Source organism: Podarcis cretensis (assembly GCF_951804945.1).
Source record: "Podarcis cretensis genome assembly, chromosome: 1".
Classification (NCBI taxonomy): domain Eukaryota; kingdom Metazoa; phylum Chordata; class Lepidosauria; order Squamata; family Lacertidae; genus Podarcis; species Podarcis cretensis.
This window is the reverse complement of record NC_137170.1, coordinates 115,780,802-115,796,389: the sequence shown is the minus strand read 5'-3', so window position 1 is coordinate 115,796,389 and position 15,588 is coordinate 115,780,802. Positions and strand designations below refer to the sequence as shown.

The window sequence follows — 15,588 nt, the reverse complement described above, 5'->3', positions numbered from 1 at the left end:
GCCACTTTGTGTGGGGTGATTAGATTAGCTTGTGGGATGTCTTCCTTCCTTGTTTGGGTTGGGGAGGATGTGTTTGCTTAAAGGCATAATTATTCCCTCAGTTGCCACACCAAAAAGTTGGCAGCTGTGTTGTAGCTGGTTACAAGGCTTTCTCCAAACAATGGCTAGCAATAACTCACTAGAACTAGGGGAATTTAAACAGAGGTGACTGCAGTTTCATTCTACCTTGGGGCAAAGCTAACTTCACCTGCAAAACCTGTTGAATGCTAATAAATAGTAGTCACATTCATCTTTTAGATTGATTGCAACTGGTGGTGTGGTTTCTTTTTTAATTAATTTTGAAATTTTAATTTGATTCTTACATCTGGGATGGTTTTATATATAATTTTATCGATGAGGTGGCTCTCTTGCTTTGTGCAACAAGAAAAGCGACATTTCCCCCCTTGAACAAAACCTTTCCTGTCTAGTTTCTCTTTGTTGCTGGGTGGTGGGAAGTTGCATGAGAACTGCTTATTTAGCAATTAATTTAGAGCAGCTTTCTTGCTGTTTAAACAAAGGAGCTGCTTTGTGCTACATCTCCCCATTCCTGCTAGCAGGCCAGCCTGCCTTGCAACATAGTCTCTGACACCAAATAGAACTTTATAGAGGGAAATGTGAGCTGTGAAACCTGTAGTGCTGCCTATTTAAATGTTTTGGGTTGAATCTACTGGCCAGATTAGTCATGATTTGACAGCTGACATTGGATGGTGTTTTGAGGTGATGTCAGGCCTTGCCTGTGGCGTTAATTACTTTGGTAATAAACCTACCATGTGGTGTTATAGAATCATAAAATCATAGAGCTGCAAGGGAACCTCGGGATCATCTAGTCCAGTGTTTCCCAAACTTGGGTCTCCCGCTGTTTTTGGACTACAACTCCCATCATCCTTAGCTAGCAGGACTAGCAGTTAGGGATCATGGGAATCAGTGTTAGAAACTGAGATATGAAAGCTGGGAGCTAAATGGCACCTTAAACTTAGGTTATGGGTACGACAATGGAATGTCTAGGTGTGCTTTTTTTATAACAAAAATACAAAGCTGAAAATGAATGAAATGCAGTTAAAATATTATGTTCGTTTTTCACATGGCCTAGTCCTTCCCCTGCCCACCCCCCTAATATTCTTAAGGAGGTCTCTTTTCCAGTCTTCAGAGAGTAGCTGGAAGTGGGGAGGCAGAAAAGGGTCCTCCTTTCCTTCCACTCTGCAGTTTTAATCTGAAATCTTAGGCACAGTACTGAGCGCAGAGCTCAGAAAGTGCTCACACTAATGAAATTCCCTGTTGCAACATGCACCTAGAACAATGGGAGTTTTGAACACTGATGGGAACAGTAGTCCAAAAACAGCTGGAGACCCGCATTTGGGAAACACTAATATAGTCCAACCCCCTGCAGTGCAGGAATATGAAGTTGTCCCATATGGGGATCAAACCTGCAAACTTGGCATGGTTAGCACTATGCTCTAACCCAGCCTTCCTCAACCTGTGGGTCCCCAGATGTTGTTGAACTACAACTCCCATCATTCCTAGCCAACATGACCAGTGGTCTGGCAGTTGTAGTCTAACAACATCTGGGGACCCACAGGTTGAGAACCGCTGCAACCCATGGGTAGGCAAACTAAGGCCCGGGGGCAGGATCCGGCCCAATCGCCTTCTAAATCTGGCCTGCGGATGGTCCGGGAATCAGCGTGTTTTTACATGAGTAGAATATGTCCTTTTATTTAAAATGCATCTCTGGGTTATTTGTGGGGCATAGGAATTCGTTCTTTTTCTTCTTCTTCAAAATATAGTCCACCCCGCCCCCCCCCCCCAAGGTCTAAGGGACAGTGGACTGAAAAGGTTTGCTGACCCCTGCTCTAACCCACTGAGCTATGTGTGAATACTCAATTCTTCATCTATGAACCTGTACAAATAATATTAAAAAGTCTACATATGGAATTGTATCAAGGGGAGATTAGTTAGGATCCGCTAAAATCCTAAAGCAATGGGATAGTTTTCAGCTTTCACAGAACTGTTCTGAGGATCAGTATTAATGTGGTTTGGACTGGGGGAAAGAGAGAGAAGGAGGTAGCTTGCAGACTTAGAGGCATGGTAGAAACCTCTGCAACATGTTAGTGGTTTTAAGACCAGAAGATTTGCAGCTAGGGCCTCTACAATACCCTTTATGAACAATGTCTCCCTCCACCCTTTTAAACACAGTGTTTGGGGAAGACTTTAGTGAAATTCACAAGCTAGCTGTCATTAACTTTATTATTTTTGTTCGGTCTAAATAATGATATTGTGTTACTGCATCAATAAACCAGCACAGCTACCTGTTGTTGTTTTTGTTGTTGTTTGTTTTGTTTTTAAACATTCTTGCCTAAAAACAAAAAGCTCTTTTGGAGATGATTGTGTTTTCTATACAACATTTCTCTTTTTTAAAAAAAACCCAAAACCTTAATTGCCCCCTGGAATACTGATATGGTGTCTTTTTATTCCACGTATATCATGTTCTGCATGTTCCAGCTTAAATACTTATTTTCTGCTGCAGGAAGTCTGAAAGGGATATACTAGTGATAAACAGCAATGAATGTTTGCTTTGGATTGCCAAATTTGATTGCGTTGGATTGTGAATCAGCTAAGTAGCTAGTTATGTTGATCAGTGGGCATAACTGTCTGTTGGGCATGACTCAAAAAATGCTTTGATTTTATTCCTACTGCAGATTCAAAGTACAGAAGGAGAGATTCCACATGCTCTTAACATGAGCCAGCTGGCTTTAGCCAAAATGAAAAAAGGTGAGTAGGTTTCTCTCTTCTTTCTTTTTGGCCCCCTCTGAAATGGCTCTGGCACAGGCCCATTTATTTCTGACAGTGCCCATTGACATGTTGATGCAAGTACTTGGGAGCTTCTTAAATTGCAGCCCACCCAAAAGATCCTTGTCTGCTTCTCTGCCAGCTTTCAAATCATAGTGTTCCCCTTGTGAAGTGGCACTTCAAATGAGAGAGGATGAATCATGTTTCTAACCTCAATGAATGGTTCTGCTTCTCTGTGTCAGAGAAACTGAAAGGTTGTGTTTTGCTTTGTTTTTTTATAACGGAGCCCTGTCATTTGAAATGACAATTTTAAACCTTAAAATTACAAACTCTTTCAACCTGAATTGTGTGGTACATACAGCATTTTACTGCCCTTCAGACTGCTGACTGTACAGAAGCCTCGTACTTTTGACCACACAGAATGTCTTCCACTGCAGTCCTCTGCACATGTTAAGTTCCACTGTTTCCAAGGGGGATTCTTCCCTAATAAGTCTGTTTTCAGGGTGCAGCATTTATTCCCCTCTTTCTCTGCCAATAAGGGATGTGGGTGGCGCTGTGGGTTAAACCACAGAGCCTGGGACTTGGCAATCAGAAGGTCAGCGGTTTGAATCCCCATGACGGGATGAGCTCCCATTGATCGGTCCCTGCTCCTGCCAAACTAGCAGTTCGAAAGCACGCAGTGCAAGTAGAGAAATAGTTACCACTCAGGCGGGAAGATAAACCGTGTTTCCGTGTGCTGCTCTGGTTCGCCAGAAGCAGCTTAGTCATGCTGGCCACATGACCCGGAAGCTGTACACCGGCTCTCTCGGCCAATAAAGTGAGATGAGCGCCACAACCCCAGAGTCGGTCACAACTATACCTAATGGTCAGGGGTCCCTTTACCTTTACCTTCTCTGCCAATATATGGGCTATTGCCCAAAGGATGAAAGCAAGGGCAGTGTAGGATTCCCAGCCTGCACTATACAGCTGATGGACATGAAGAAATCCCAGAATGCATCACAGGAAAGCACTATTTCATTCCTGAGCCTTGTCTGAGCAAGGAAAAGGGGTGGGATCCTGGGAGGCCAAATTAATTGGGTTATTGTGCAGTGTAGCAAAGATATCTGCCCACCATTCAGGGAACTGATCAAGAAAATGCATTGTTCATTGCATGCATGTAACTTTTGAATGTACTTTAGAAGTTGCTATGTAATATAAATAAAATAGACATATAGAGTGAATTGTGCTTCCAGTTTCAATACAGAAAACATTTTGCTACTGATCTCAAATTTTTTGAGGAAAAAACACTGATGCCATGTGCATGTGCAGCTGACAATAGAATTTAGGTACATACATGCTTGTGTGAATGTGTGCACTTTGAGTTGAGAGCCCTATGCTCCTGTTTAGTAATAAATCAGCTTATTATCAGACCCAGGTTTTTTTTATTAATTCTCCGAGTCCTTAAGTCCTTCAACCTTGGTTCAGGCTCACATGAAAGCCCTAGCCTTGCATTGCAAGATGTTATCTCATTTCCATCAACCTGTTTTCCATTGCCTGTTTCCAAAGCCCGTTAATAACAAAACAGGAGTCCAGATGCACCTTTCATATACGTAGCTTGTGACTCTTAAACGGCTGCTTTGATACCCATACCAGTGTTGTGCTCTTCAGCACAGAATGTTATGCACTTGTAATACATTTTTGGTGGCATTGTGCCTCCAAGGAGAAGGTCACTGTTGCTTTTTGTAACTTACTGCAGTCTGAAAAACATGTTTAGCAGGCACGCAGTGAAACGTACAATATCTGATTGTTTTTATAATATTTGTCTCTTTTTTTACAAGCATGGGGGCAACCCATTCTTAGGATTTTTATGTTAAACACTGCTGCATTTTACAACTACTGTGCCATGCACAAATGCAAGCTTTTATTAAAAAAAAAAGTCACTGCCCTCTTTATGAATTGTGCTTAAAAAGAAAAAAGCTTAATGTAATCATTTTTCATAATCTTCTGCTGGCTGAAAAAAACAATATTGCAAAACAATCTTCCTGTACATATGATATGATGTACTTTTTAGGTAATGCATTTTACCCAAATGAGTTTATCTGGTGTGTTCAGCACCGGCATTTGTTATTACGTAACCCGAATGGAGATATGCTTTGCTTTCTGGATTTCTTTCCTATGACTGGAACAAAAAGATACCCTTGCTCTGCACTATAAAAATGAAAGTGCTGCTGAAATGTCCAGCATGTGCAATGCTAGTTAATTGGAGGAAGCTCATTTCAGGGAAGGCACCACTTTCCTGCCCCTCACCCCTTTCTTCTGTGATGGCTTGACCTTGGAGCAACATGAGTATTAGGGGGGCTAGTGTGCCAGTGTTGGAGTAAGGTAGTGATGGCCAAACTTGGCCCTCCAGCTGTTTTGGTACTACAACTCCCATCATCCCTAGCTAACAAGACCAGTGGTCAGGGATGATGGGCATTGTAGTCCCAAAACAGCTGGAAGGCCAAGTTTGGCCATCACTGGAGTAAGGCTTCAGAGATCAAGGTTTAAATCCCCTCTTGGCCATGTAGCTCACTAGGTGACCATGGGCCAGTGTTGCTGCATTTCAGTCTAACCTACCTCACAGAGTTGTCGTAGCGATAAAATGAGTGGGGGGAACCATGAGCATGACATTGAAGAAGAGGGTGGGCTTAACAAACCCATAAGTAACAGTTGGTTTGTTCTTTCTGGAACCCCAGCTCTCAAGTCTCTGGCAGATTGAGAGAGAAGTTGAACACCCAAGTGTCTTGAAAGCTCAGAAGTCAAATGCAATCATATGAACTTGCCTTATACTAAATCCAGCTGTCCTGTGATAAGACATTTGCCCAGCATCACCTATTTTATCTATCCATTTAAAAGGTTTATGTTGATATTACTAACAAAATAAAATAAATAATTTTTTTTTTAAAAAAAAAAACCCTTCCAGTAACACCTTAGAGATCAACTAAGTTAGCTATTGGTATGAGCTTTTGACACAATAGCTCATACCAATAACTAACTTAGTTGTTCTCTAAGGTGCTACTGGAAGGAATTTAGTTATTTTATTTTAGTTATTTTATTTTGTTTCGACTATGGCAGACCAACACGGCTACCTACCTGTTGATATTACTAGTACTCCTTCTACATTTGTATCCTGCCTTGCCACTAAGTTACTCATGGTCATGGTATACGCGGTTCTCCCCACCTCGTCTCATTATCACAACAACCCTCTGAGGTACGTTTGGCTGAGAGATGGGGACTGGTCGATGGTCATCAAATGAGCTCATGACTGGATGGGGATATGAACCCTTGTCTCCCAACTCCTAACCATACACTACATTGGGTTTCTACTATGCCAGTATTCAGCTTCCGGGATGGATTTACAAGCGTTTTTCAGCTGAGGAGATCAAAGTTTTGCATGTGTCCACTGGAAATGTGAAATAATTCATTGCCACAATTTGTTGTTGTTGTTGTTCTTGACCATTATTTCAGTTTTGCAGGAGGTGTTGCTTCTTTATTTTTAGCACAGTTGCTTCCCGTTTTGGGAGGTAGTTAATACAACATTTACAGATATGTGTGCAGACTTCAGTACACAAACTGGTCAATACGCAGGGCCAGCAGTTCTTCAAGGCCTAGATATCTGAGAACCTCTCAGCTAGAGGGTGCGATCAGTGTTGACCCTGCTAATCAGCAGATACTGGGGTGCAGCAGTAGCAACCCACCACTCTTTCCTCCTGAGCCCACCAGTTGTTCCCCTCAGCTCCCCTGAGGTGTTTTGGAAGACAGTGTCTATATGATTGTCAACGTTATATAGCTCTCTTTAGTTGAGCAGTGGAGAAGAGCCAACTTGCCAAAAGCCTTACATACAAAGATGAGGGACCTGTGGCCCTCCAGCTCCCATCAGCCTCAGCCAGCAGTTAGGGATGATGGACTCTGGATTCCACCAACACTTGGAGGCCAAGGGTTTCCTCAGGGGATGAAACAAATTGCAAATGAAGACCCTGCTCCTCCACCGCTAACCAAGTTAAGGGTCAAGTAGGACGCTGCTATGCCGTTAACTCGCTCCTGTTTTTCTGGTATCAGGGTTAGATCTGAGTCTGCAGAATGCAAAATTGACTAAGGCGTAACAGGTTCAAGCCAGTTTGTTTAGTGGATAGGAATGTATGATAAGAATTATTACAAAGGGGAATTTGCTGATGTGAATTTGTTGGATTGAGTTTCAGTGTGTTTTTGAGTTCATGTGCCCTTTAAAGCAGCCAATAAAAGCATTTCTCTCTCTTTTGAAAATGTTTTGACTATTTGTTTCTGAACATTGCTCGCACTGGGCCTTCAGGTATAAAGCAGGTATTAGTTTTACTGTTCTTAATGTTTTTAAAAAAATTATTTGGTGGTTCACAGAGGCCAGCCTAATAAAAACTTGCAATTACTACTTTGCAAGGCCAACATCTATTACTCAATGGTCTGAAGATTTCATTGCCCTTTCTACATTTGAGCACAGGGCTTATAATAATCAATGTCATTTAGATACCTATTCAGACATATGGACTGCTTATATTAATCTATATGTTTAAATTGCGGCTGCTGGAAAAAAATATTTTAAATGTCCCCCTCTCCCTTTCTTTTTGTTATACAGTGGTACCTCAGGTTACATACGCTTCAGGTTACAGACTCCGCTAACCCAGAAATAGTGCTTCAGGTTAAGAACTTTGCTTCAGGATGAGAACAGAAATTGCACTCCGGGGGTGCGGCAGCAGCAGGAGGCCCCATTAGCTAAAGTGGTGCTTCAGGTTAAGAACAGTTTCAGGTTCAGTACGGACCTCTGGAACGAATTACGTTCTTAACCCGAGGTACCACTGTATCTGCAAATAAGCATTCTAAAATAAAAAATAAACTCCACCAAATACTTTGGTCACCCTTGTCTATTGTGGAGGAGCCATAGTTTGGCGATAAGGCATATCTTTTGTGAGTTGAGTTCCCAAGTCCTGTCACTTGCAGGCGTTGTCAGTTTAAAACACCTTCTAACAGGAGAGCAGATTCAGTTGGAAAGCTTGCCCCTAAAAGTAGCTGCTGCTCTGAACGACGTTTGTGTGAAGTCATCAAATTATTAACACTCATGAGCAGCAAGTTGAACCCGCTTCAAATGTTAAAAGGCTTTCTTGACTTAATCTGCTCTGTAAGACTCTTGAGAGCTCCTGATGGATTAATTGTTATTATTTCTTTCATGTGCAACTTTGTAAGAAATGTACTGACTGTCAGCTCCATGGAACCTTTAAAAACCTTTCATCAACCTTTTAAGAAACTGCACTGCTCCGTTTTTCAGCCATTCCTTATAAATTATACAGTTTCTTAAAGCGATTTAGGTGGGGAGGGGAAAAGAGGGGTTCCAGTTGGATCCTGCCAAAATGTTTACTCTAGCTGTGCACTTTAATTCCCCATAGAATCCTGAGACCTGTCTTGTAAAATGCCTCTTTGTGGCTTATTTTATTTATAACAGAACTTTGTGAAATATGTAAAGGTCTGCCCCGTGCAGGACACAGCTTGCCTGCAAGGACACCTACTAAATCCTGCGACATCCATTGACGCAGTTATATGTGACCATTGCCAACATCTGAACATAGGAGGCTTGCCTATATCAAGTCAGACTGTCCACCAAGCTCATTATTGTCTATACCATTGTTTCTCAAACTTGGATGTTGTTGGACCACAACTCCCACCACCCCTGACCACTGGCCCTGCTAGTTAGGGATGATGGGAATTGTAGTCCAACAACACTGGTCTATACTAACTCTCAATGGCTCTCCAGGGTTTTGGGCAGGAGTCTTTACCAGCCTTACTTGGAAATGCCAGGAGTTAAACCTGAGGGGTTTTTGCATGCAAAGCAGATGCTAAAGCACTTTCCTAAGGAAGGATGCTGAGCTTCCTTGGATTTCTGTGATGTCCTCCACTGCAGCCAGATGTAATTGGGCATTTGCATGTTAAATGCCAGTCTGCACTAAGTAGGTAGTGGTACTCAGCATACTGCCTCCTTGATGGCTGAAACTCTACATAAGCTAAGAGATGGTTGGGAGCATGGCAGCCTGCACCGAATGCAGTGTGTCCAGCAGTTTTAAAAACAATGAAAGTTTTCCTTAGTTTTGCAAGAGGAATTTCAGTTTGGGACGCCTGTCTACAGACCAGTAGTTTTGCTAGGGCTGCCATATGTCTGGACACATCTGGGAATTGGGTGTCAAAAATGGCATCCAGGTGGATTTTTGCTGTATCAGCAAAATGTCCGGGAAAACTCAGATATATGGCAAGTAGGGTGATAAAAAAAAGCTTTAAAAATCCACAAAACCCCCCAAAACTTTTACTTTTGGGGGATTTTCTCTTTTGCGGATATGGCAACCTTGCTTTTGCTGACTGTTTTTGCTGTTTTGTTTTGCAGGATTTGATGTATGTGTTTTTAAACAGTATTTTATTGCTTGTTACGATTGTGATATCTTGTATCGTGTTTAGTTGCCCCATGCTCCCATTGGGAGGAAAAGTACAAGGAAATAAATCCAAAAGCCAATCTCAACATTATGTTATATACACCAGAATGTCTTAAGAACATGGAGCCGGGGGGGGGGGGCTGCACAGATAATGTTCTTAATGGTTAGAGTCACTCGTGGGCAAGAAGCAGGTTTCATTAATCATTTTAGCAGGATATTTGGACTGCTTTATTTGTCTGCTGAATTCAATTTCATGATGTGTCCAGTTTTGAAAGACACTTGACCTGGCACACAGATCTGCAAATGACTTAAGTCGGCCTGTTTAAACTGAGCAAATCACACTGAAGCCAATGGAAATACAGTAAATCAGCAGAAATCTGTAAGCTCTTCCTACTAGACCAGGTCAGCACCACTTGTGTTGTACCAAGCTGAAAGCAGCCTCCAGCCATGTATATTGCGCCTGCCCAATGTTTGACAGTCCCTGCTTCTGTATCCCAGACAGCAAACATTGGTTGAATTTTGCTGATGGGAGACCCCATGTGGTTGGTTGACTTTGTTGGCTCCATGGATCACAAATAGTGTAGACCTGTGCATGGATCAGAATTTTCTAAGTCTCTACAGGCTGTAACCGGAGAGTTACTGCTTTTCCAGGAAGGAAGGGGAGGGGGGAACCCAGAGGGTTATTAGTGTCTACCTAAACTATACAATGCCTGTCCTGGAATTCACACAAAAGATGGCTCCTCTCATACTACCGAAAGAATTTTTTTTGCGTTCTCGTTCTGGCAGTGTGATTTGGGGAAACAGTTTCAAATCACAACCTTTGGGATGGAACAGGCCAAACATCGCAGTTCTGCTCTTTATAGCTAAATGCAGATTTGTGTCTGTGTTGGTTCACAATATCTACTGCAGACAAGTTTGTTTGAACCTCTTGGTTTCTCTTGCTTTCGCAGACCAGCTCTTACGATCAGCAAGTCAGCATTCTGACAGCAGTGGTTTTGCCGAGGATTCTTCCACAGACTGCTTCTTGCTGAATCAGTTGCAGGTACAAACCTTCTTTTTTTACCAAAACCCCCCAATGCGTACATGTTTGGGGGGAGAGATATATAAAGTCCTAGGCATATTTTAAAGGTTTTTATTGGCTCTTGGTGACTGAGTAACAATAACGTTACAGCCATGAAGCTGTCCTCATTTTATTGCCACCAATCAGGGTGTTTCTTTCAGCCAAAACTCGGCCGAACTCAGTTCCGGCCCCTCTCAGGTGGGTCCCATTGCCATTCTAAAGAGAACAAGGGAGGTGTTCATGGTGAGTTCTGGCACCTCTTCTTCTAGAAAAATATCACTGCCAGCAATTCTGCTTGTAGGGTTACTGTATTTTGAAGAGCAAAAAAGAGGATGCTATAAAGACTCTCATTTTCAATACCCCTGCTATATGTAGGCTATAGAAGCTGTGATATATTGCTGTTGGGGGGGGGCAGGAGAAGAGAAGAGAAAAGTCTTCAGCCACCAGTTATGCCTATGTCTCATCCAGAAAAAATAGCCAGAGATATTTTGGCAAATTTAAAAAATCTACCTGGACATAAATTTTACTCCTGAAAAAGAAGACACATGGCAACCCTATTTCACCATTTGCACAATTTTGTGTAAATCCCTACACAAATCTATTTGTATCCTTTTGACTACATTTTTAAAAATTATTTTTATCCTGATGCTACGCTGGTTATATGTAGGTGTACTTCTTTTACTGAGCATAAAACTTTCTAAGAATCGCTGCAAATGTATACTTCAGTCCTTGTTGCAAATATATATTTTGGTCCTTGTTGCATGCATCAAGAAATGGAATCAGCCCGAAGATAAACTAAAAGTCCATGTTTTAGGCTTTGACCTGCTTATAAAATAAGTATTAGGGCTCATCTGCCTTGCAGGATAAAATCACATCGATGTGCAAGTCCCCTCCCCACAGTTGTTGGTGTTGATCTGGGCAAAAATATGGTATTTTGTAGGTATATGACTATGTTCACAAGCAGTAAAATGCTGTAATGTCATGAGTAACATTCTGCTTGTGTGAATGAAGGCATTGAAAGGCAGGAAACTTGTAATGTTAGCTTGAGCAAAGCAAGCTTTGCTTGTGCCATGAAGTTTTTAAAAGACTGCCTGTCCGGTCTCTTCCTGTGCACTTCCAGCCCTTTCTGATGGCTTGAGCAACAAGCTTCTCTGTAAGAAATGGAAAGGGATCCAGACTGAATTGCCAAAGATGACTTACCTCAAAATATTATAAATTAGTGCCCTCTGCTGTTAAACAGATTTTTCTTTAAGGAGTAGAATAATGTTTGATATTTTTCTTCTTCTTTTATAAGTGGCAGAAAATATATTGTCCATGTTTATATTCTGCCTTTTCTCCAGTGAGCTCAAGGCAGCAAACGTGATTCTCTTTCCCTCCCCATTTTTTAAAAAATAATAATACCTTTTTTCTTTATTTTCATGGTACAGAAGATAAATTTTGAGAAAACAATTGTCACAGCAGTAAACAACAAATAACTTGTCTTGATAAAATTACAGACTTTTGTTATGCCATCTGTTAAAGTTTCATTTGAGATCATGCCACATTTTTCCATGAGCGCTGGGTAGATTCCTGGTACAGTCTGAACAAGGTAGGTTAAGCTGGCTGGCCCAAGCTCACCCAGCACGGAGCTTCATAGCTAGGTGCAGATTTGAACCTGGGTTTCATCTATCCTAAGGGATGCGGGTGGCGCTGTAGGTTAAACCACAGAGCCTAGGACTTGCCTATCAGAAGGTCGGCGGTTCGAATCCCCGTGATGGGGTGAGCTCCCATTGCTCGGTCCCTGCTCCTGCCAACCTAGCCGTTCGCAAGCATGTCAAAAGTCCAAGTAGATAAATAGGAACTGCTCCAGCAGTAAGGTAAACGGCGTTTCCGTGCGCTGCTCTGGTTCGCCAGAAGCGGCTTAGTCATGCTGGCCACATGACCCGGAAGCTGTATGCTGGCTCCCTCGGCCAATAAAGCGAGATGAGCACCGCAACCCCAGAGTCAGTCACGACTTGACCTAATGGTCAGGGGTCCCTTTACCTTTACTTCATCTATCCTTATCTGACACTGTGATCACTATACCACACTGGACCTCAGTGTGTTGTATATTAGAGAATTCAGTGAATTAAACATTTGACCAGCCTTGCTTTATTTTCTCATGAATGCTTATTTCTCCAATCCAGCTATCTTATGGACTCGTTTTGCTTTTTATTTTATTTTTTAAAAGTTATTTGCATAAAGGTACAAATGTTTTGGTATTTTTGTTGTCTCTTCACCACCCTGTTCTCATTGTGTTCCTGACAGGGACACGAGTCATTGCAGGCCATGGGAAGCAGCGCTGACAGCTGCGACAGCGAGACAACGGTGACATCTTACAGTGAAGAACTCAAAACGCCAATAGATGAACAGTCCTATTTTAATGAGCTTGATGAGGAGAAATTCCTCCACACAGAAGTGGAGCAGCGGAAGAGGGAGGCGGTTTCTGGGAGCGATGCCAGAGAAGGCCGGAAAGTTCTAGAAGGCGAAACTGGGCAGGCTGAGACCGGAGGAGATACAGAGTTTGGCCAAGGAGGATATATTAGAAAAGATGAAGATGCTCTTGCACAGGAGGGAGAGTCTGAAGTGCTGGAGGAAGGCAGTGAAGAGAGCGACGCAGATAAAAGCAGCGAGTACGAATTTCCTCAGTATAAAACGCACCACATTCTTAAATCAATGTCCTCTATAGAAAGCAGCAGTTCATCTCCTTCTTCCACTGAGCGGGTTAGCATTGCTTTGCAAAGAGCCCAGAGGAGGATAAGTGGCTCGTCTGATTCCAGAGCCGGTCGCTCGCTGCTCAAATCGAAAGACTTTCTTTTCAAGCAAAGGCATCGGATCTCTGAGTTGGACTATCCATTGAGGCGCTCCCAGTCTCTCCCATCTGCACTACTGAACCCGGTGAAAGTCGTCTCCTCCGTGAATGTCCAGCTCACTCCGGGAAAACAGACATTTTGTAGCCCCCCGTCTTTTACATACAAGTACGATACTCCTGAACAGGAGGAGAAGGAGGAGCAGACGGAAGAGAAGCCCCCTGAGGAGAGAGACCACAGTCCCCCCAGGTGCAAATCCACACTTTTCATTGCACCATCATCCCTTAGGAAAGAAGGTTCCCAGCCTGCATTGAACAAGGTGGCGGACGAACCGTATCGGAGCAGAATACAGAGCTGCCCTTTGCACCTCCCAGCTCATATGTCTCAGTCGTCGTGCTCGCTACATTCCCTTCAGTTTGACTATCCAGACAGGCCCTTATGTGCGCATATGAGAACATTCAGTACGCACAGCATCCCAAGCACCCCTGGGTCGTCTTGCAGTGGTTTGCCTTCCCCGTTCAGCTGCCCTTACTCGCTGAGGCACGCTGGGCACCGGCGCCAAGCTCAGGCCATGCATTCGCCCTCCACGGTCGAAATGCAGCTGAGGAGAGTCTTGCACGACATCAGGAACTCTTTGCAAAACCTTTCACAGGTAAACTAGCTCATGGCTGCAGTCTGTATACACCCCCCCATGTGTCTGTTTGGAGGGCGCATATTTTGGTTGCTAAAAAGAAATACGGCATGCACAACCGTTGTGCGGTGGTTTGTTTAAATTTAGGATTCCCCGTGGCACTTAGGGTTTCCACATGTAATTGATTTTGCTGGCAAAGGGGAAAGCTTGTCAAAGACTGGTTTTGCCAACATAATGCCCTCTAGGTGTTATGGATTGCAATTTCCATCATCCATGACCACTGGCCGTGCTGACAAGTTGTAGTCCACCACATCTAGAAGGCACTACATTGGATGCCGCTGCCCAAACATTCCATTGAGTCCCTGACTAAGTTGGTATTTCACTCCCCAGATCTACGTTTGATGCTCTTATCAACTGGGTCACGTTGCCTTTCATACAGTCATGGCAAAGCTGACGTACAAAAACTCAGTTCTGTGATGCATGAATTAGATTTCTTCCTACTCAGGATCTTTTACATGCAAACATTTTAAAGGCCTTGCTTTTTATTATTATTATTAAACTGAGGCTTGAGAAGATATTTCTGTTCTGTTAGTTCTATGCTCCAGTGCATCTGATGAAGTGTAAGCCATTGGTATTGTGTGCCCTGGGGAATGTTGGCATTGCTCAGGTCAGGAGCTTGACAGAGTCCCCTCAAGGACAAGATAAGTAATGGGAGGTAAACTTTGCAGAAGGACAAGTTTGCTCTCCCCTAATTGTCTAATGCATGCCGTGTACAGCTGTGTGGAAATGTTGCATCACAATTCCCATTTTCCCTGATAATTGGCCATGCTCGCTAGGGCTTATGGGAGTTATAACAAAGGGATGTCTGGAGGGTCACAAGTTCTCCTCCTCTCATCTAGAGCAGTGTTTCCCAACCTTGTGCCTCCAGCTGTTTTTGGACTACAATTCCCATCATCCCTTGCCACTGGTCTTGCTAGTCAGGGATGATGGGAGTTGTAGTTCAAAAACAGCTGGAGGCACAAGGTTGGGAAACACTGATCTAGAGAGTCCTTGAGCAGGATTGTGAATCTGAGCCGTCTCCCATTTCCCAGATGTCATTATAATAAGGGCCAGCCTGGTTTAGGCAAGTGTGAAATGAGTAGTATGCATAAGAGCCAAGCCCCGTTCACACACACACACACAAATTAGAATAAAGCAACAATATTTGAATGCCATGCATATTTCTGCAGAGTCTTCATGAAGCCTGAGAGCTAGGCTAGGCGGCTTAAGTTTTGCAGCCATGTGTTTCATGTGCAAAACTGCTAATTCGAAAGCTCAGACTATTTTAATGCTCTGCAATAAATTTTGATTAAGTAACTTCCTTTTCGCAACCTCCTCCTAGAACGAATCCCAAGATTTCCCCCCACTTGGTACTTAACAGCCCTGTCATGTTCTAAAATGCTTGCCAGATGCAATAAACTCCGTTCTGGAGCTGGGGGAAGTTCACCTTTTTTTGAATAGGCTTTCACAATCGGAAGCCTCATTTTATCATATGAAAGTTTGGAATGAACATAGTTGCTTTTCCAGTCAGGAGTTTCCCAGGGATCTGACACAGCTTTACTCATTCCATTTTGTAAAATGCATTCTTTTCCATGGTGTCCATAGTTAATAAAATTCCTAGACCTATACTGGACTTGCTACATTTCCCCATCCTTTAGGAGTTTGGCGGTATTGCCTCTGTGTGTTTCTGTTTTGACATATTTGGGTTTGTGTAGATAATGCTATCTGAAGCCTTGCTACTTG

The 15,588-nt window shown here is 42.9% G+C and overlaps 1 protein-coding gene across 5 annotated transcripts in view; it reads left to right on the top strand.

Moving 5' to 3' along the window:
- The window catches only part of ITPRID2 (ITPR interacting domain containing 2), a 65,876-nt gene that overhangs the window by 38,063 nt on the left and 12,225 nt on the right, over nt 1-15,588 (top strand). For all 5 annotated transcript variants that reach the window (XM_079976193.1, XM_079976192.1, XM_079976194.1 and 2 more), the window contains 3 exons: nt 2,733-2,805; nt 10,238-10,329; nt 12,634-13,827. In XM_079976193.1, coding sequence (XP_079832319.1) covers nt 2,733-2,805; nt 10,238-10,329; nt 12,634-13,827 — 1,359 coding nt within the window. The remainder of the gene's footprint in view (nt 1-2,732; nt 2,806-10,237; nt 10,330-12,633; nt 13,828-15,588) is intronic.